The following is a 20,180-nucleotide window of genomic DNA, read 5'->3' as shown; positions in this document are numbered from 1 at the left end:
GAACAGGCTAGAGAGTGATATCATTCTTCTCATCTACCTCTTGGCAAAAAAGAAAAATATCCCGTTTAGAAAATCTTGATTTTAATGTCAGTCACTAGACCACAAATACTGAGAGGCCGTCAGCAAACCCACCTTAAAACTTGATTTAATAGGCCTTGACATAAGATACCTTCTGGTAAGAGACTTGAAGTCTCTTTTATGAGTTTAACAAATGAGCCATAGCAAGGTCGCATGCAAGTGATAACTCCTAATAAAGAATAAAGCCATAAGTCAGAGAAACAATGATTCCCACCTGTGCGTTGTAGCTTTGAATACTGTGACTTGTAAAAGACTTGTATTGCTGTATGTATTTTAGGGTTAGCTTTAGTTTAGTCTCTCTAGCAAAGCCACAGTGGTCAGGCATTTAGGACGGACTGTGTGCTCTTTTTAGTTGGTTTTTGTCAAATATGTATGCAATGTAAATACAATAGAGATGTGCCTTTAGATTTTTTTCAAATATTGAATGCATTTGGTTGTGACTGTTATTGTTGAGGATGCAGCCAGAAGAAAGTTTCTGTACGCTGGTTTCGAGAATCACCGAGTTTTGATAAAGTGGGTTGACTTGTAATAATAAAGAAAGTACCTGTGATGGTAGAACCGACTGTAAAGAGTCCATTTCTTTTGTTTGTCATCATCCTTATTCTGTGAAAGAGTCTACTGCCATGTCTGCAGCTCTGTGAGGCTGTACTAGGCACAATGGTGCTTTTGAGCTAAAGGCTAACTTCACCATACTCAAAAGCGGATGTTTAACAGGTATGTTTACCATATTCAAGTCATCCAAGTTTAGCATGTTAGCATGCTAACATGTTGTAATGAGCACTAAACATAGTATAGCTGAGGCTGATGAAAATGTCATCAGTTTTGCAGGTAATAAGATGGTACAAATTGACATTTTGACTTGGTGGCGCAAAGTTATTATAACAACAATCCTGAGCGGGACCTGAAAGTCTTCACAAACTAAATGGCAATCTGTCCAACAGTTGTCTAACCCTCTGTCAAACTCAAACCACAAATGTCAACGACATGGTGGCACTAGAGGAAAAGTCTGGGGGAGCATCAAAGTGATTAGGATTCATCATCTTGGAATCATGACTGTCTACAAACTGTTATGTTATGCCAATCCGTCTGGTAGATGTTGAGATATTTCATTGGATAAGTGAAAACCTTGACCTACTGGTGGTGCTAGATGAAGTCATTGCGACTCATCCTCCAGGGACCATGAATGTTTGTACTGTATTTCTTACCCAGGAGTAGTGACTTCCAGGAGTGTCTGCCTGGAAACTTTATTTGAACATTATTTTTTCCTTTCCCTTGAGCTTTCATACAAATTTTGCCAATGCACATCTTGTGGCACATCATCTGGGGACCGTTAATGTCTGTACAAAATTTCATGACAGTCCCTCCAATAGTTGTCAAGACCTTTCACTAAAAAATAACAATGTCAACCTGATGGGGACACAAGAGGAAGAGTCAGGGGATCACTTAAGTCAGTAAGAGCCATCCCCTGGGGACCATGAATGTCTGGATAAAATGTAATTACAATCCATCCAAAAGGTGTTGAAATATTTCAGTCTGGACCAAAGTGGTGGACTGAGTAATAACAGACCAAAACACAACAAAACTGCAGCAGACATGTGTCACGTATAATATTTGCAACTGTTTTTATTTTCAAATTGACCAAGAGGGGAGAGGGGGGTTATAATAGCAAACATTTTGCTTCAAAATATTGATTATTATCACTTTGGGGTAGATAAAGGAGCACAGTTCAAGAGCAGAAGAAGGGATATACATACATACATACAGTACAGGTAAGCATAGCACCGTTTTACACTGAATACTGGTGTTTTTAGCTTTGTGTATGTGTACAGTATCATACTAGAACTAGGACTCTTTAGAACCAAATTGTGTAGTGGTAGGGTGATCTGTGTATCTCTGTGGAGGGGTGGGGGGGGGGCTCGCTGTCTCTATGGTGTCTCATTTCAAATATCCTACACCTCAACTTCCAACAGCTTTTAAACTCTTCTTCCAACTGGATGTTGTCAGAAAATTATTGTTGCAATAAACAGAAAGTTTGGAATGGTGAAACATTCGAATGTTCTTATATAATGTAAAACCTCTAAATTAGATTGCATTTCGGATTCTATATGAAGATCCTCGCGGTGAGAAACATGATTTTCTTTCATACCCCTTGTTTTCCTTCATCACAAAGCCTGTCAAATGTTCTCCATAATCAACAGTTACAACATCCATTCGTCTCTTTTAAACACCTTTACATTCTTTGGGCTGGGTATCAGTGACACAAACTACAAACATTTCAACATAACCCTCCAGAGTGAGTGAGAGCCTTCGCCACAAGCTAGTCTATAGAGAATCTACATTTGCTATGTGATGGGTGGAAGACCTGGCCCAAATAGTAAGACCCTCACAGTAAATCCTCTCTTTTATTCCACATTTGTGGATGAGGTCAAGGAGAGGATTTGCCTCTGCTTAGTCACACACATAGCCAACCTAAATTAAAAACTCATCTCAGAGGGTTACCATTTGGGACTGGTCTGATGTGTTTGTGTTCAAATAACTGTTTGTTGAGCAATTTATCATTGGAAAACAATAACACTTCCCATATTCTTTATAGTCTGAAACATAAAATCTTTTCCAGTCGCACATCTGCTTTCATATGAAAATATAATGGGTTACAGTGACAGTTAACATGCATACAAACTCTCTCTCTTTCACACACACAAACATGTATTCAAGTTGAGCTGTCCCACACACGGGCTTGCAGAAGACTGAGCCCAACTGGAGAGGAAGTTTCTTGAATATTACAATTATTTCTTTATACTGCAACGCAAGAACTGATTGGCTATCGCCAGGGGAAACCAATCGTGACCCCCGAGTGATACAAGAAGTAGTATCGAGAACAGGAGACTATATATTCACACATACACGCACGCACACACAGTCTTTACTACACTCCGAGACAAGACTACACATTCTATATTCTCCTTTGCCAACCATTACACTTCATCCAATCCAAGGCTTTTCTGTTTGATATGGCTTACAACTGTAGTAGAGGGGCTGGGCCCACTTCCATCCGTTTTTAAGATGGTCTTGGGCACAGCCCTGATTATAACTGCTGTTTGAGAACTGAGAGAAGAGTGAACTGAACTGCATGAGGGTGTCTGAGGCCTAGGAAGAGAAAGAAGGATGAAACACTGATGATACAAAAGACCACGAGACAGATTGTAGAAATACAGGTTTGCTGGTGAAGTCAATCTTTTTCAATCTGGGTGAAAGCTGAAAAATATTTCTCTATAGTTCTACTGCATTGTATCCAAACAACGCCCTCCGATCGTTACAAAAATAGCATAGTTTTACTATATTTGGAGACTTCTTTCTCCATACTATTTTCATAAGGAAACACAGAGGAAGGCTGTGAGAGATCTGGGTCAAATATGATTCAATCACCACACCCTTTGTGACACTTCCTCTGGTCTTTGCAGCGTCACTGTCAAATCCTTCCTGGTCTGGTTCCAGACTGAGGCAGAAGCTAAAAACTTTCCACATTCCTGAGAATACAAGTACCATCCAGCAACTTCAAACCCTTACTAAGTCAATTATTGTAAGACACAAGGGGCAACAAGCGCACGCTCTCTCACACACACACACACACACACACACACTCACGCACACAACAACCACAGATGCTCTCATTCTCACTCATGCACACAAAGATTGTATTCCCAAAAACACACACTAGCTCACAGAATCACACCACAGGTTACAAACAACTAGGTCTTGACAGTGATTTACTGTACACAACCACATCAAGTGCTAAAGTTTCAGGAGGTTGAGGATATACTGTTTGTTACGTATAGGGCTCTCTGACTGTTAAAAAATAATTCCTACTATATACACACGCATTAACTTTATTTTGGGTAATTATCTTGTTGGAAAATATATACGCTTTTGAATAGTCTGCTCGAAATAAAAACATAATTAACTATGTTATTGGCACTTGGAATCACTAAACCTGTTACACGTACAGTGATCATCCTGCAAATGCTTCAGTTAAACTGTAATCTAGATTCTTGCCAAACATAATGTGCCCTTACAAAGTTAAAAAGAGCCGTTTTTGTCTCAGAGACACAGTGTTTAAAAACACGACTTCCACGAAAAAACCCCCAAGCCCAACCATTTTTTAAAAACAAACTGTCAGAAGTTTAAAGCCTTATTCTGGACTTTTTTTTTTTAGAGACGGGGAGGAAGAGGAGGGGTTTTCAGAGAGAGCACATCACTGCTCTGTCTTTGACCAGAAAACACTTGAACAAAGTAAAAATTCATTTTTCAAAAGCGACTAATAAAAGCTTACACAGTTATTCTTTCCATGCAATCATATAAAATACTACATTTCTGTTTCCTGTTAGGCTATGTTGTATATTTACAAGTTTTCTTTTTTATCATACAGGAAATCTGTACAAGGTCAGTCCGCTTTGACACACCTTCCAAAAAGTCTGTCATTACCGTAGCGATAAGGTGTTTTTTTCTTTTTTTAAATTGGGTTACCACAGAGACTGGAGCGCCCTCTCAATTCCACCTCTGGTGAGGAAAAAAGGGATAATCCATCCTGTTGCCATGGTGACAATCCTTGGTGAGTTCCTTGTGGACTCGCAGGCTTTCCTTTTTCCTATGATTCACTTCTTTCAGATGGAGAAAGGGAGGGCAACGATTCTGGGGAAAGGGAAGTTTTTGACAGTCACGCAACCAAAACAAATGCAGGCAACAGTGCCTCACAATTTCAGTTCCCCAGGTTTTCTAACTTGACACGCTGTCCTCCAGGCTTTACTGTGGTTGGCTGCTGACACTGTCAGTCCTGTGCGATGACGGCGCTTTCTGCTGTTTCTGGGGCTGTGGTTTCAGCTGCTGCTGGTGCCTCTGGTGGTGAGATTGTTGCTGTTGCCGTTGCTGCTGCTGCTGTTGTTGCTGCTGTTGTTGTTGTTGTTGTGGTTGCTGTTGGTGTGGTGCCTGGGTGAAGGTGCCCTGTTGTTGGAGTGGGAAAGCTGCCTGTAGAATCAGCTGGGTGGACTGGTTACTATGGAGGAGACGAGTGCCCTGAGAAGAAACCAGTGCAAGCACATTTGAATAATATGCTTTATTCTCATTCATAACTTCAAATAACTTCACATTTTGTTAGAATTTCTATTTAAATACATGATTTTTGCTGCCCTCTACGCATACCTGAAGGAATTGCTGTTGTTGCTGCTGCCCCTGCTGGCCGCTCTGTGCCACTACAGTCGTCTGGTTTTGGCCGTCGGGCTGACCTTGGGGCGGTTGGGCTGGCTGCAGAGTCAGGGTCTGTGTTTGTCCTCCCTGCTGAATTGACAAAGGAGTTAGCGCAGAACAACACATGTACTGGATGTATTGACATTACATTTTCTTTAGAATATTGTAGGCTATTTATGCTTTTAGAGAGATCCCTAACAATAAGTTTTATTATTGGAGTAATCTCTACAAATGGATTCTGTAAGGATTTCTAAAATACTTTTACACTGGAAAGACAAATGAAGTCAATTTTATCTAATTTAAACATGCTGACACAATAACCACAGTCTGTCAGCACTGAGCAGTTTGGTGGTTACTTCATTCAGAGTGCTTGTTCTGATCTTAGATACAGTTTCATTAGTTGCTCCATGACTCATGTGGCTTTGTCTTTACCTGTTGCCCACCAAAGGGATTGTATGCAGTGACCACCTGTCCCATGAACATTGAGGTGGGCACCATTACTGCTCCACATGCCATTGGAGCCGTCACAAGCTTGGTCACCAGCTGCTGCCCTGCTGGGAACCTGATGGAAGTGACATGGAGAAAAAGAAAAAGAAAAGACAGTGGCCATGAATCATGTTGGAAGTCTACTAATTAAACCTTCTCTAAAACAGCATGGTGTCAGAATTCTGCTTACTAAGGTTGTACCTGGGTTACTTTCTACCTACCGGATCTGTCGGTCCTGTGTGAAGGTGGCCACGGCTGTGCCCTGCTGTGTGTTGTTCTGCGGCATGCTGGTGCTTATCTGCAGCACGTTGGGCTGCCCTGGCTGGGAAATCATCATGGTGTTGTATAGTGGAGCAGATACAGAGCCCTGGGCTTGGGGCTGAGCCTGGGGAGGCTGCTGCGGCTGACGCTGGGGCTGGAGAATGACAATGTGGGGAGGGAGTGGAAGGACATGACGTTCCTTTAAAAAAAGAGACTAGCTTTTTTGTGGATTTTTCTCCCATTATCTCATTTAATTTTAATCTCATTCATACCTGCAATTTGAACATATCTTAATAAATGTTCTATAGATTATTTTTGTCTGCAATAGGAAGGTGTCTACATCAAGTGGCCTGGGAGGTTGTACTGAAGCTACTTGAAGACTTGGAAAAAGCCCAATATAGTAAGGATGAAATGTGTTGCTTCTGTTGCCCTACTTGTTTAGAATGGACTTCATTATCACATGACAAGATAACTTAGACAAGATAAACGTTTCTCAATAGCAGATTATAGAGGGCATCTCTAATCACGGTACGTATGCTGGCTCGTGTGTTTCACAGTTCTCCACAGTCACTCAATTCTTTGAAATCTCTCACATGATGACACTAACTGCATGCCCTGTGATTTTTCCTGTCATGTGAATAGTATGTAAACACTTCAACTTCACAGAGCGGTCCTGTGATTTTGTAGTTGGGAAATCATCCACATAAATGTAACCAATAGTGTCAAAAGTTTGTGAGATTAGTGTGCTCAGAGGACCTCGAATATGTGTGTGTGTGTGTGTGTGTGTGTGTGTGTCACCTGTGTGAGGGCGTTGGTCTGCTGCTGTAGGTTCTGCTGGGGGGGCGGTGCCTGTTGCTGTATGGTGAGCTGCTGAGTTCCTGAATGGACGGGGTTAATTGCTGTTTGCTGGACCTGACTGGCCAAAGCATTCGTTTGTTGGACTGACCCCACCTGGGGGAGCTGCACGTTCATCGCTCCCCCCTGCTGCTGCAGCAACATCTGTCAAGAGGGAAACACTAGATGTCAGGTCACGGTTTGGTCGATGTCTATGTTTGTGTGCATAAAGTCATTTTTCTACAGTTATTTGCCCAATCTAAATATGTATTCATTGTAATAACAGAAAAAATACATCATGCCTGATTCTTGTTCTGCTCTAGGTCAGGCAAAGCAGATACGACACAACAGGAAAAGACACAGAATAATAAACCTACTGATCTTTTAAAAACGGAGAGAGGCAGTGTGCTAGTTTTGTTCAACGAGACAATCTTCGAAATTTCAAATGAAAGTGCGTTTTCAAAAGGTAAGTATGCAATTATTCAGTGAATAAAAGAAACCCTTTCAGTAAACTGAGGTAGCTCTTGGGTTTATTGTTTGAATAGGATTTGTTTTCTTTTGTTGTAAAAGTTAAGGTGAAGTTAAACATACTCTTTTATCAAATATAGCCCTTCACCATTTATCAACTCTCTCTCTTCTACCCAAACCCAACTAGATCAAACTGTCACGAATCAAACTGGAGCTAATGCACTACATTAAAAATATCACATTTCAAAACAGGAGAATAAATTTAATAAACATACAACGAGCAGACTCTAAATTTAACATTGATTTGCACAAAAAGGCCGCATTTTTCTAAAGAAAAAAAGTCTGCATGAGCTGTACCTGTATGCCCTGCCCCTGGACTCTCTGCAGCTGCTCTTGGATGTGTCTCAGCTCCTCTTGCTGCCGCTGGATGTTAGCCTGGATCATTCTTGTCCTCTGTTCCAGCTGATCTTTTAGATGCTGCATGGCATTCACCTGTGCTGTGAACTCCATCACCGGCTGTGGGTGGAGAGAGAAAAAGAACAGGTTGGTGACTTCAGCAGTGCTGACTATGTGTGCACACAGGTAACACTAACTGATGCTCTAGTCGTCAATACAAAACACTTGCAAACGGACAGAAAAATCTTGGCTGATGCTGATTATTTTCTCCATTGACTGATTTATCATTTGGTCTATAAATGGTCAGAAAATAGTCAAAAATGCCCATAACAGTTTTCCAGGGCCCAATGTGACATGAATCAATTTTTTGTCTGACCTGGTGTAAAACACCTACAAGTATATAGTTAAATATCACAGAATACAAGAAACAAGCAATCATTGACCTTTTAGGACCAGGACCCCCTGAAATAGTAGTATTTTAGCATTGTGTTGTTTTTGTATTAAACTGCACCAGTACAGCATTGCCTTTCTCACCTGTACATTTGTCTGTAGTGGCTGTGGTTGTTGCTGTTGTTGTTGCTGCTGCTGTTGTTGTTGTTGTTGTTGTTGCTGTTGTTGTTGCTGTTGCTGTTGTTGTTGTTGCTGTTGTTGTTGCTGTTGTTGCTGCTGTTGTTGCTGCTGTTGCTGTTGTTGCTGTTGTTGCTGTTGCTGAGTGATCATACCTGGAGTTACACTCTGGCTTGTGGTCTGAGAACTCATGGACTGCAAATATACAGATAATAAAGAGAATTATTACAACTTAAGTGAATGGATTTGTGATGTGACCTTTCCCTAACCACACTGCATTCTAAAACTGCACTGAGCAAATAAGAACCCATCTCTGTTTCTGTTATAAATAAGTAAATTAGTATCTGTGAAAAAAAGGAAATCCTAGTTCACTATGTGTTAGTGTTTTGGCCAATCAAGGCTCACCTGGCTGCTGATGGATGAGCGACGCTGTGATGTCATCTCCATGGTGGAGGCCAGCGACTGCCGAGGAGGCGTGGCCGTGTCCATGTGTAGCTTGGAGGCTGTTGCTGCAGAGACAGAATCATTGATGAGCAAGACCCTGGTGACGATACTGTCTGCTGACAATATCATCTTACTTTAGGGCTTCGTCATCCCATTAAACTCCACAACTGATGTGTCACTGGCTCGTCTTTAGAGTATTATGTCAGGGTAAAACTAATCAACGCATATATACATATACATAAACATATATGTGCATAAAAACTGCATGAGAGCGTGTGTGTCCTTACAAGTGCAAGTGTTGTCAGAGACGTGTGATGAGGACTTGCGAGAACTCCGCGAAGAGGTCGAGGGTGTCCGGCTGTGGTCAAATCGCTCCAGGGCCTCCTTGAGGCTGGACGTATTCAGCTGTGACTCTGAGCCAGAGTCCTGACTCTAAAAACAGATAAAGCAGAGGAAAAATATACTTGACAGCCGATCCCTTAACAATTAAAGTGAGAATGCATACTGCATATGAATTCTGATTTGAACAAACAATATACAGTAAATACACTGCATGTGTTTTAGCCTGCTGTCCTATCAATGCATCAGAGAACAACAGTTAACCGTTTATGGACAATGTGAAAATGTGTGAAAACTGTTAATAGTCAGTAGCAACTCATTTACAGAAGTTAACAAATAACAAATTTGGAAAAAAAACTGTCTCTTGGCTTCCTGTTGTGTGTGACAGTTTACATTAGGGTTTTCTTTTGTGAGCCTTTTGACAAATCTAATAATATGATGGCTCCTAATGAGGCTGAATACAATCGATTATTGTGATTCTTTAATTACTGGGATGATGTGTTTGTAAAAACAGCGTACAGACCATTTCTAGAAGTGAGTTCTCACCTTATCCGCAGTAACTTCTCGGTTAGACTCTTCAATGCCCAGCTCTCTGCGCTGTTCTGCCCTCACCTCTGCATAGCTGCATTTCAGATAAAAAAGGGGATGTTTAAGAGACCACTGGTGAAAATGCAAGAAGGTGTTGTGCATGAGTATTTTAAACAATTAACAATTGAGATATGCTGTGCCATCAGAAAAAAAAAGGTCACATTGGTATATATGAGATGCCTTTTATTATCAGACTCTTAACAAGGGTCTGGAAAAGTGAAATGATCAGAACAAAATGAGGCAACATTCAGTTGCAGTACCTGACTACTGTGTGCGTGCAGACAATAAACTCGGGCCGAGAGTTCCACTGGTGATAGGTGATGTAGTAGTGCGTCTGAAGCCAGATCCACTGTTGCCCTTTAGTCAGGAAACGGTAGTAGCAAGATTTCCCTTTGCCGTACTGCATCACTGAACAGGAGAGAGACAGGCAGGCAAGAGCACAAGTTAAAAATAACGAGCAGAGAAAAGCTCTTACAAAAAACTGAAAATGTGTAAATGTGAACCCTCACAGTGTTCGTGACACTTGGCTAGTGTCTCCAGGTCGTCCACATGGTAATAGTCGTACCCTGATGTTCCCAGAACCTCAAAAGGCAGGTAGCCTATGATTGGTGGAGCTCTGAAAATTAGAAATGGTGCACACACACACACACAAAAAAAAACAGATGGTAAGCTTCACAAAGTCCTGGAGCTCATGAATAAAAGTGACCGTGAATAACCGGGTGCTTGTAGATTTCATTAAACTCATTAAACAAACCTGATGCAGCTCAAATGTTCACATCTCAAACAATTTAGCATTATGTAAATGTAATGATTGGGTTACGCTCAAAGAGAACGACATGTCCAACCAACCAGAGAAACAAAAGTGTTTATAGTTGTCGTGAATGGCCACACACTTCAGCCCGAGTATATAGTTTGCATAATTTGTGTGCTTGCCTGTGGTCTAAGAAGAGGAACTTCCATTCTAGACTGTGTCTGGAGGTGAATTCTTCATTGGGCTCCTCCACTGTACACATCTCCTACGAATACACAAACAAAAACAGCAGAAGGGAGAAGATAGATTAGATAAAATTATCAACTAATGACTTAGTGTGATTTTATTTGCTTGTGTGTGTGTGTGTGTGTGTGTGTGAATACCTTGATAAACTGAGGTTTGGCCAGCCGAACAGTGGCTACAAAGCACACCTGGTCATCGAACGCAGGTTGTAGAGACCGCTGTAACACCCCTGCTAGGCCATTCCTTGTACTGTTGGGAACTACAAAACACAGAACAGCTTGTTATTGAAAAGGTTGCTAACTTTGTGAGTCAATGCATGTACAGTATGGCTCCGTAGGAAGGACACAGAAACAGGAGCGGTGACTGCTGGCACTCAAACATGTGCACTGTACAATTCATAATCGAGTTTTTATCAACTTCTGCTTAAGCCGGCTTGACTTCACAAAGTTCTCCGTCACTATGTACTGGTGGACTTTCCCACAAGCTTATTTTGGAAAATAGCAAAGAAATAAGTAATTACTGCTTCACTTTAATGCCATTTGGCTTTTTTTTTTTAAAACAATTTCTACATGCAATATTCAATCAAATATTGCTATTTAAGTGACATACCATTGCTGAGCGACTTGAAGTTGCCAATGAACTTCACATATTCGTAGATCTGGGGTTCTTTGGGGTCAATGGTCCCTCGCAGCATGTGGCAGCAGAACTCCAGGTGGTTCTTAGCTGAAAACAAAACATAAATGAATACACGTTGGGTTGAAAATCTACATTAAGTGAAAAATTCAACTGTTGTGGCATCCAGTAAAAACATTGTTCAATGCATTTAAAATGTCCCGCAGTGGTGGAGGGAAATCAGGACAAAACTGCAATTATGATGCCCAAGCATCATGCAATAAATAAGCCAGTATTAACTTTGTTTAGCTATTCCAGTCTCACAAGATGGCTCAGGGCTATGATTACTTTATATCCACCAAATTAGCTTCCAACAGAAGAGACGAACAGGGCAGGATTCATACTAAACTAGCATAATTAGCTACAGATCTAATGAAAAGCTATGAAAGTTACGAAAGCTTTACACATTCTTTACGTAAGAGATATTAATTTATACATTTATATCTAATATACATTTAATTATAGTCAATGGGATAAACATGGGTTTCTTGTTTGAGACTGAAACAAAATAAGACATTTTCTTTGGAAAGCTAAAAAACACATTTATAGTATTAGTGAAGTACAGAGGTAAAAGTTAAACTGACTGATAATCACCAGACACACAATATAGTACAGTGTTACAGGATAACATTGAAACAAGCAGCATTTATGGTGTAATATGACTTGGGGTGTTACTGACTCTTCAGGTAATCGGAGTTAAGGCTCTCTGGGTCTGAAGGATGCGTGGACAGAGCCTTGTACACATCGGAGTGTTCTCCAATAGGCAGGAAGTTTAACAGGTTCTGGTCCACCAAGTCCGTCTGGGGAACACACAGAGAAGAGTGAAGAGAAGTTTTTTAGCACACATAAAGGTGATCCTGAAAAGTTGAATCTGAGACACACACACACACAACAGGCAATAGACGGAACCAGCGTTACTCACCGGTAGGTGTTCTAGTAGTGAGGTGACACTCTCAGAGACGTAAAGGATGTTCCCATCAGTCATTAATGCTATAAAGAACCCATCCAGAGCCTGAAAATGCAGATCAGGATAAAGAAAACACCCTTAAATGTCAATTTACTTCAGCTGCTGCATTTGTTAAAAACATGAAAAATAAACAATTATAATATACTTCTAAAAATAACATTATTATAGAATTTGATTTATTGAGGGTAATGTGAATGAATGTTGACCCTGGTCATGAAACATTTACCACAATAGTACAATCATACACAGACAGGACTGAAGTACAAAATGTGAGATTTCTGACCTCCAGCATGAGCTGGGTGAACTCCTCATTGCTAAGAAACGGAGGCTTCCAGTCCTGCCTGATCTCACTCGACTCTGACTGGGCTGCGATCTCTGACGGGGGAAAGGGAAAGCAAATGGGTTTTATTAAGAGGAAACTAAAGTCTTTCAGAAAAAGTGAGGAAAAATGTATGAGGTGAGAGTACATAAAAGAGACAATCAAGACAAATCATGCAATAACAAAGGACAAAGATGGTACAAAAATGTATTGATAGTACAAGGCTCAGAGTGAAAACAAGGCAGTTAAACAGACCACTAGATAACACAGAGCACCAGTGAAGTGGCAGTTGAGTTACTTATCATGCACAGCACTGATAAGAGCTAGGATTAAAAAGAATATTAACCCATGCACCATAATTAAACATTTCCGCATTAGAGAATCCCAGTAGTCAAGAGTTGATCAACTGAGATTATGAGGGGAAAGACAGTAGAGGACGTAGGTGTAAAGTAGGTCAATCTCAGAAGTTAAGTGTGGCATAGTTATTAATCATAACACATCAAGTCAACAAGACGCCAACGAAAAGTTAAACGGCAGTACACGTCTCATTAAAAGTGTAATAAAACCATGGAAAGCCTTTTCCTTTTAACAAGCTCTAGTAATGAGCGTAAACAAGCACCGTCAACAGTGTACACAAGACAACAATAAAGACTAAATATAGATCAAAAGGTGTCCACCCTGCGAGGTGTAAACACAGAAAGTGAGGTGAGGATGGTAGAAAGCCCTGACCTTTGTGTTTACACAGGAAGTCGATGCTTTTCTGCAGGATGGTGGACTTGTCCATTTTCCTGGTGTTGCCCGGCAACATTGTGCCAAGTTCCTTGATGAGGACATTGAACTGGTCTCTCCGCTTCTTCTCAGACTTATTACGGGACACGCTGCAATCAAAGCCAGTTATGAATTAGATTCTAAATGTTACATTTAAAGAGATTTTTAGGGTCCGAGCACTGATTGGAGTGAGGGCCAGGTCCAAGGAATTACTGTTTTCAAATTAATCGTGCTCGAAAACTATTGAAATTTTGCATACACGTCAGACTTGGTGAAGATGTATACATTTCATGGGTCTCGCACATGGGCATGGCAAAATGGCTTGATAGCACCCCTCAACAAAATGTCAATGCAGGAGTCCTTATGGCATGTTCCACCCACACATACAAAATTTGGCAGGCATACCTAACCACTTTGGTACCATGACTTAAACCCAACAGGAAGTCAGCCAATTTAATTTATTGTGACATTTTTGTGCATTTTTTCATTGAAGTGCATTTCATTAAATTATATCAAGATGTACAGAATTCAGATCAGATCCACCTTAAACTTGTGTGCATTGTGTGTAACGGAAACCTAATGATGAAAAGTAGTGTGCAAAACTCAAACAGCTTGGCTGTGGTGAGGCGCACAACTTCCATAATTCACAATGAAACAGGAAGTTGTTATAACTTGAATGTACACTGTACAATCAGCCCCAAATTTCACGTTGAGTCCCCGCCTGAAGAAATTTACAAGCCAAGTAGGAGTCACAGTATTTGTGCCATCTACTGGCAACAGGAGTTAAGCCTTTTGTGACAATGATAATTCTATGAATATGAAATTTACATGGTGTGGTCTGCATCTGATGTACATAGTGAACGATTAGTGATTGTTCTCTAGTGCCGCACAGTGAACACAGGAAGAGACATTAAACTCCTTTGTGCAGTGTCCAAAATACATTAAAATTAAGAGCCGTGTCCATCAGTTGGTGTCCACTAACAGCGCTGCATCTGCATCACGCCTCCACATGCAGAGGTGAGGAGGCGCGATCATCGCTGCTTGCAGCTTTAATTTTGTTTTTACAGCAGGTGTAACCCTGTTGTCATGTGACCATGGAAATGCTCGGACAGTGTGATTGTTCAGTGCATCATACAATAAAGTCAGTTGTTTATCTTTTTACAAGAATCTTACCGTTTTGCTTTGTCCTTTTCATCTTCTTCCATCAACCCATCAAAGATGCTACAATCATCCCTATAGGAGAAGAGACAAATATTCACAGTTTTTCTCCCTCAACTCACATTGTGTTTTGTTCAGTGTGTGCATGTTTGTTGGCAGCTTGAAAGCAGATATGTATTGTTAATAATAGCTAATGACGGATGTTGGCTAATGAGAGGATTCCTACATGCCAAGAGCAGGTTTATTTTTGGGTCACACAAAAAAAGGGAGAGAGAGAGAGAGAGAGAGAGAGAGAGAGAGAGAGAGAAGGAATGTGTTGTGCTTGCCAAGAAGGTTACGAGTACATTTGTGCAACAGGGCGTGTTCTTGCCTACGTTTTAATTAATATGGGTCAATACAAACAATTGCATTTGTACAGAAGAATCTGGAGCACTTGATGAATATCTTAACATCTGACTGATAACATGGCTATTATTGTTCTTCTTAACATTACTATCGTCAGTATTGTTGTTTTATCAGAAGAAGAAATCTAGTTTATTTTGACATCTCACCATATTTTATCATTACATATGGAGACACACACACACACACACACAGAGCAGTGTTGCAGCATACCCTATGCTTGATGTCATGGTGGCTTCTGATCAGGGCTGTGGCTGCAGTGATTTGCTCTTTAGGCGTGAGGTAGGCATTTGGAAGACCACCTGGAGAGACAGAAAACACAAATATTGCAAGTGCCAACTATGATTTGCAACTCAGTGGAGCAAAATCATGAGTGAATATAGCGTACTGCAGTGACAGCCTGAAAATAGTTTCTCTGTTCTATTTATTAAATCATGAATCAATCTTGGATTCAGAATAGATTCTTGCATCCACTCACCAACGAGATTGAAATCAAACTAAAATCACAAGATTCCCAAAGATTCCCGCTCCTAATTAGTTGGATTCATTTTGACACATTTGTAACTGCACACACACACACACAGACACACTCATCTTGACAAACTGGTTAACTGGTCTCTGATGCAAAGTCCTTGTTGATACAAGTATTTATGAACGCGTTTAATGTACTTTTTCACCCATTGTGTCATTCCTCAAAACTAATTACATTTATTAGCTTTACTCACTATTGCGGCTCCTTTTGTGCTTCAATGTGCAACTGATGAATATTTTGATGTTAACTGAATCAAAGCACAGATGCGGGAAAAACCAACGTTGCGACACAAGTGCAATTAGATTTACTCGGTTAGAAAGAATGATCTGCACGATCAAACTCTTTCACTCACTCACTTAAGAGTATCACAACACAGCTCTGTGTGTATGCATGTGAGTGCAGTCACTTCCTACCCCAATGCAGCTTATGCACACGGTCAGTTAACGTCTTTTCAGGGGTTGTAGAGAGGGTGTGCGGTCAAAGCTGACTCTATGGTCAAAACTGGCTTTGAGGTCATTAGGGTCACGAGATAGCACCGGACCATGTGAAAGACATGGTGGTTATCCAAATCTGTGGGAGAAATCAGAGCAGAAAACTGGGGTCAAGAGGGGTCATCAGGTCAATTTATGTGCAGCCTGTAGCAATGTACCAGTCCAATGCAATAAAAACTTTCACTTTTTAAATATTTTCTCTCAACCTACAACATTTAACTGCTGTTTCTTATGTAGAATCAGATACTTTGTGTTAAATCAAAACCAGCTCACCTGCATATACATTTTTAGACAGTTTGTACTTTAGTTGTATTTCTTTTTAATGTATTTTTACAGGTTACCAGCTAGTGTAGTAGATCACCTTTACCAAGTCATCAACCAATGACAATTTTATTTAAGTTTTTAACCAGTTTTACAGTGTGCCATTTTGCATTTATTAAATTCAACCGTGCTGCAGTGACTACCAGTATAGTAACAGTAAATATCTAATAATATAGATTTTCATCCTGGAATTTCAATGATGCGCCACAAAGTATGTAATGTGTGAATACCATACAACAGTGCAGCAAGGAAATCAGAAATAAATCAATTATTATGCCTACAATATTTGTACTTCAGGATTTTTTTTAACTTACTTTCTGGAATGTCTCTTTGCAGGCAAAACTAGCTGTCCTTTCAGGCACTGACAGATCTTCATGTGTTGGCCACACCTCACCTGCAACACAAAAAAAACCCTGATTCACTCACAAACATACCATGGGGCCTGCGTACGTTCACTGTTTACCATGCAGGCAAATTCTAGAGGCCGACAGGGAAAGTAAATATTAGATTCTGCCAGTTAATAGCAAAAATAATGGCTGCAACCAACTAACAAAGTGTTAAATAATATAGGTTTGGTCAAAAAACTGTCCCCATCACTTTGTCAAAGCCCAAAGTGTCACCTGCACATTGTTTGTCTTGTCCTACCAACAGTCCACAAAACTAAAAGATAGGCTTATTACTCTATCATGGCTGTAACTAATGATTATTTTCATTCTCAGTTAATAAGCCAATTAGTTTTTCAGTTAACCTATCAACCATTCATGTTCAGTCTATTTAATGTCACAAAATAGTGTGTAATTGGTGTAAAATGGCTGTTTACAGTGATTTGAAAAAAAAAAAAAAAGCAGACTATCATCTCAATTGAGAAACTGAACCTGGAGTCATGTATAACATCAGTTGACCAATAGATAAATTGACTCATCATTTCAGCTCCATTATTTTCATCATCAAATGATCGACTATTTATTTTATCAGTTTATCATCTGGTCTATTAAATATACATCTCACTTTCCCACAGCCCGAGGTGATGTCTTTGAGATGCTTGTTTTTCCTTTTCACCAGTCCAAAACTTAAATATTCATATTACTATGAGATAAAAAAAAAAAGAGCAGCAAATCCTCACAACTGAGAAGCTATAACTAGGAAACACTGGCATTTTATTATCCAACTGTTTTTGTGATGTCCAAGCGAACACTTCCCAATCTTATCAAGCAGACCCAACACCGATCAGACAAAACACCTCCACCTGGACCACATTGTGAACCACATGTGGTCTCCAATGTGGTCCTAAAAGGATTTTACTGTAAGATATGACAGTGCACAGGAAGGTCAGACTAGGTAAAAGCTACCTGGCTATTGCACCAATTTAGCACTGATGCTAATATAGTTCTTATTTTAGTGGGAGATTTTTTTTTTGCTAAACCATCTTCAGGTCCTGGGTCCGAGGGTTTGGCCAACCCTGACCTACAGTCATGTACTCCTGATGGCCAGTGAGTGAGCTCCTTTATTGAGCTTCTCTGCTCACCAATGAATAAACACTGACATTAGCAGCATAGCTCAGAGGGGACCATGTAATCCAGGCGACCTGAACACCCATTAGCTTCAGACAGGCACAGTAACATGTTTAATATACCTTTTAGTGCCACAGGTGCTCGTTATACAACCGTAAGAGAGCAACCCGTATAGCTAGCTAGCAGGCTAACTAAGCTCGCTACCGAAAACTGAGCATTTAACTCAGAGATTTAATGCTCTTACTGTCCCCGTTTCCTCGCGCTACACGAACACTGAGACACACGGCCACGGCAGCTGAAGCACCTCAGGTTTGAGGAGTAAAAACAGACGGAAGACCAGTTTCTGTCCCGATAAAGCTGGCGCTGAGCCTCAAGCTGTCACGCAACAACTGACATTGAAGACAAAATAATACTACTGAAATATTACCGTCGGTGCTCAAACACCGCGAGGAGACCGAGCCTGGACACCCGCGCGGGGCAAGGTCCTCCCGAGAGCCGATAAAAACACAAATGTGGGTCGCGGAGAAATGCCTAAAAGCAGCGATGGTGGAAACATTTTCGCGGCAGATGTATGCACACACACACACACACACACACACACACACACACACACATATATATATATACACACACATGCATGCATACACACACACTGACAGGGATGCGCGCACACGCTCGCCCACTCGTACACATAGACACTGGCTGCTCTGAATGTGGGTCACTGGGCCTTGCTCTCCCTCAAGCGTGCGGAAACAGTCCCGAAGCCTCCTCTGCAGTCCGTCCGCTTCCGCACGCTTCAAAAAAAAAAAATTAAAAAAAATAAAAACACCGTTTACAGACCGCAGCGGCCGCGCTATTTGACCACCGCTGGCTTTGGATATGCATTAAAAAACCCTTACCTTCAGGAATAATCGACGGCAGCCTCCGTGTTTTGCTTACTTGAACGTTGCATCGCGGCGGTGGGGGCCAGGAGGACTCACTCGCTCCGGGTTGGGGAGAAAAACAGGAGGCCTACTTCATATTACGACGTACAGTCATGCGCAATAGAGACAGTAGGGCGCACTATTTGGCAAGTACAGTAGCAGCAAAAGCGGAGGGGATCTCTGTGTTGCTCTTCAGAGGGGACGTGTTTTATTGGTGGTTTTTTCCAACCTGGCTGCTCCACTGTCACTGCCGAATAGTTTTTTTTTTTATATGATAAGAGATTAAAAGGACAAGGTAGAGGCTGCACTTCTGGTGCATTTAAAACGAGAATGGCGGATCCCCTGCAGCAGACACCAAGTTGATTCGCGTTTTATTAAATTCCTGGTTTCATATTTTGACTTTAAACCTAAAATGTCGCCATAATTAGGTGTTTTCATGCTTGTGTTCATATGCATCATCAACACATCCTCCATGTTATTATCCTATGAAGCACACAGATTAGGTTAGAGTGAATGGGCTGTGAATGTGACATTGGACGGTGGCCAGGACGGTGCAGAGCAGGGAAGGGATGGCCCTGTCTCATGGCAAGGGGTTTCCCCTTTTATCGACAGCCAATCAGAGCCTCTACAGGCCGTGACGTTGAACCTATACGGCGTCGAGGTTCCCCTAAATTCATATTCTGCTGCGCTTTTAGAGGGTTTTTTTTAAATGTGGGATTAGATGATCATTTCACATTTTCTACAAACGACTGTGCCATTTTTATTGTCATGCTTTTATTGCAAAAGTGCATTCTGCATACAAGCTTAAACATTAGACAAAGGAGACTGGCTGTTTAAGGGCTGCAGTAAATATGTATAATGGTTGCAGTGATGGCTATTTATAGCCTACTGTATTGTTCATAGTCTTTGTGGACATGAGAATATTCTGTTATCATAACATAAATTGTATATATAGAGACATAATAAAGAAGCTACTGTCTCACTGCTGCAGAATTAAAGTTCTCTGCTGAGGACTACACCACTGTCGATACACAAATCTCACAGTTCTACCTTCATTTACAAGCAATTCATAACTTATATTGGAATCGTTTAAGTTCTGATGTGTTGCACCCTCTTAAACCCTCAATTTAAAAATGAAAACAAAACAATACCTTAATTGTTGCAACAACAACAACAACAACAACAACAACAACAAAAAAGAGAAAAGGATGTTTTATGTGACGTTGCTGCTATGTTAATAGAGGGGTTCAGGTTGTGTCATCATCAGCAGTGGGAGAAATGCTCAGGTGTCTTACTTAAGCTAAAATAGAAATAACACGGTGTAGAAATATTCTGTTACAAGTAAAAGTCCTGCATTCAAAATGTTACTTAAGAAAAAATATGTACAATAGATAATATATAATATGCATCATAACTATTA

The 20,180-nt window shown here is 40.7% G+C and overlaps 1 protein-coding gene across 3 annotated transcripts; it reads right to left on the bottom strand.

Annotated features, from left to right (window-relative positions):
• Positions 1–1,676: 1,676 nt before the first annotated feature.
• Positions 1,677–18,826, bottom strand: clockb (clock circadian regulator b). 3 transcript variants are annotated; one of them, XM_070855966.1, is made up of 25 exons: positions 18,737–18,821; positions 18,265–18,631; positions 16,641–16,720; positions 15,928–16,084; positions 15,196–15,284; positions 14,596–14,655; positions 13,384–13,532; positions 12,619–12,710; positions 12,291–12,380; positions 12,048–12,168; positions 11,306–11,419; positions 10,837–10,955; positions 10,636–10,718; positions 10,212–10,318; positions 9,963–10,110; positions 9,661–9,736; positions 9,063–9,207; positions 8,737–8,840; positions 8,299–8,526; positions 7,726–7,884; positions 6,865–7,065; positions 6,027–6,220; positions 5,752–5,881; positions 5,275–5,409; positions 1,677–5,148 (listed from the first exon to the last, which is right to left on the bottom strand). In XM_070855966.1, exons 5-25 carry the CDS (start codon positions 15,210–15,212, stop codon positions 4,879–4,881), a joined length of 2,742 nt encoding a protein of 913 aa, XP_070712067.1. In that variant the 5' UTR covers positions 15,213–15,284; positions 15,928–16,084; positions 16,641–16,720; positions 18,265–18,631; positions 18,737–18,821; the 3' UTR covers positions 1,677–4,878. The 3 variants fall into 3 exon arrangements, with proteins under 3 accessions (XP_070712067.1, XP_070712066.1, XP_070712069.1); XM_070855965.1 differs by lacking the exon at positions 18,265–18,631 and having other exon boundaries at positions 18,737–18,826; XM_070855968.1 differs by lacking the exon at positions 18,265–18,631 and having other exon boundaries at positions 5,275–5,406; positions 18,737–18,826.
• Between the last annotated feature and the right edge of the window lie 1,354 nt (positions 18,827–20,180).

The sequence above is a fragment of the Pempheris klunzingeri genome, chromosome 3 (genome assembly GCF_042242105.1).
Source record: "Pempheris klunzingeri isolate RE-2024b chromosome 3, fPemKlu1.hap1, whole genome shotgun sequence".
NCBI lineage: Eukaryota > Metazoa > Chordata > Actinopteri > Acropomatiformes > Pempheridae > Pempheris > Pempheris klunzingeri.
Note: the sequence above shows the minus strand (reverse complement) of the source record. Positions and strands in the feature narration are given on the sequence as shown.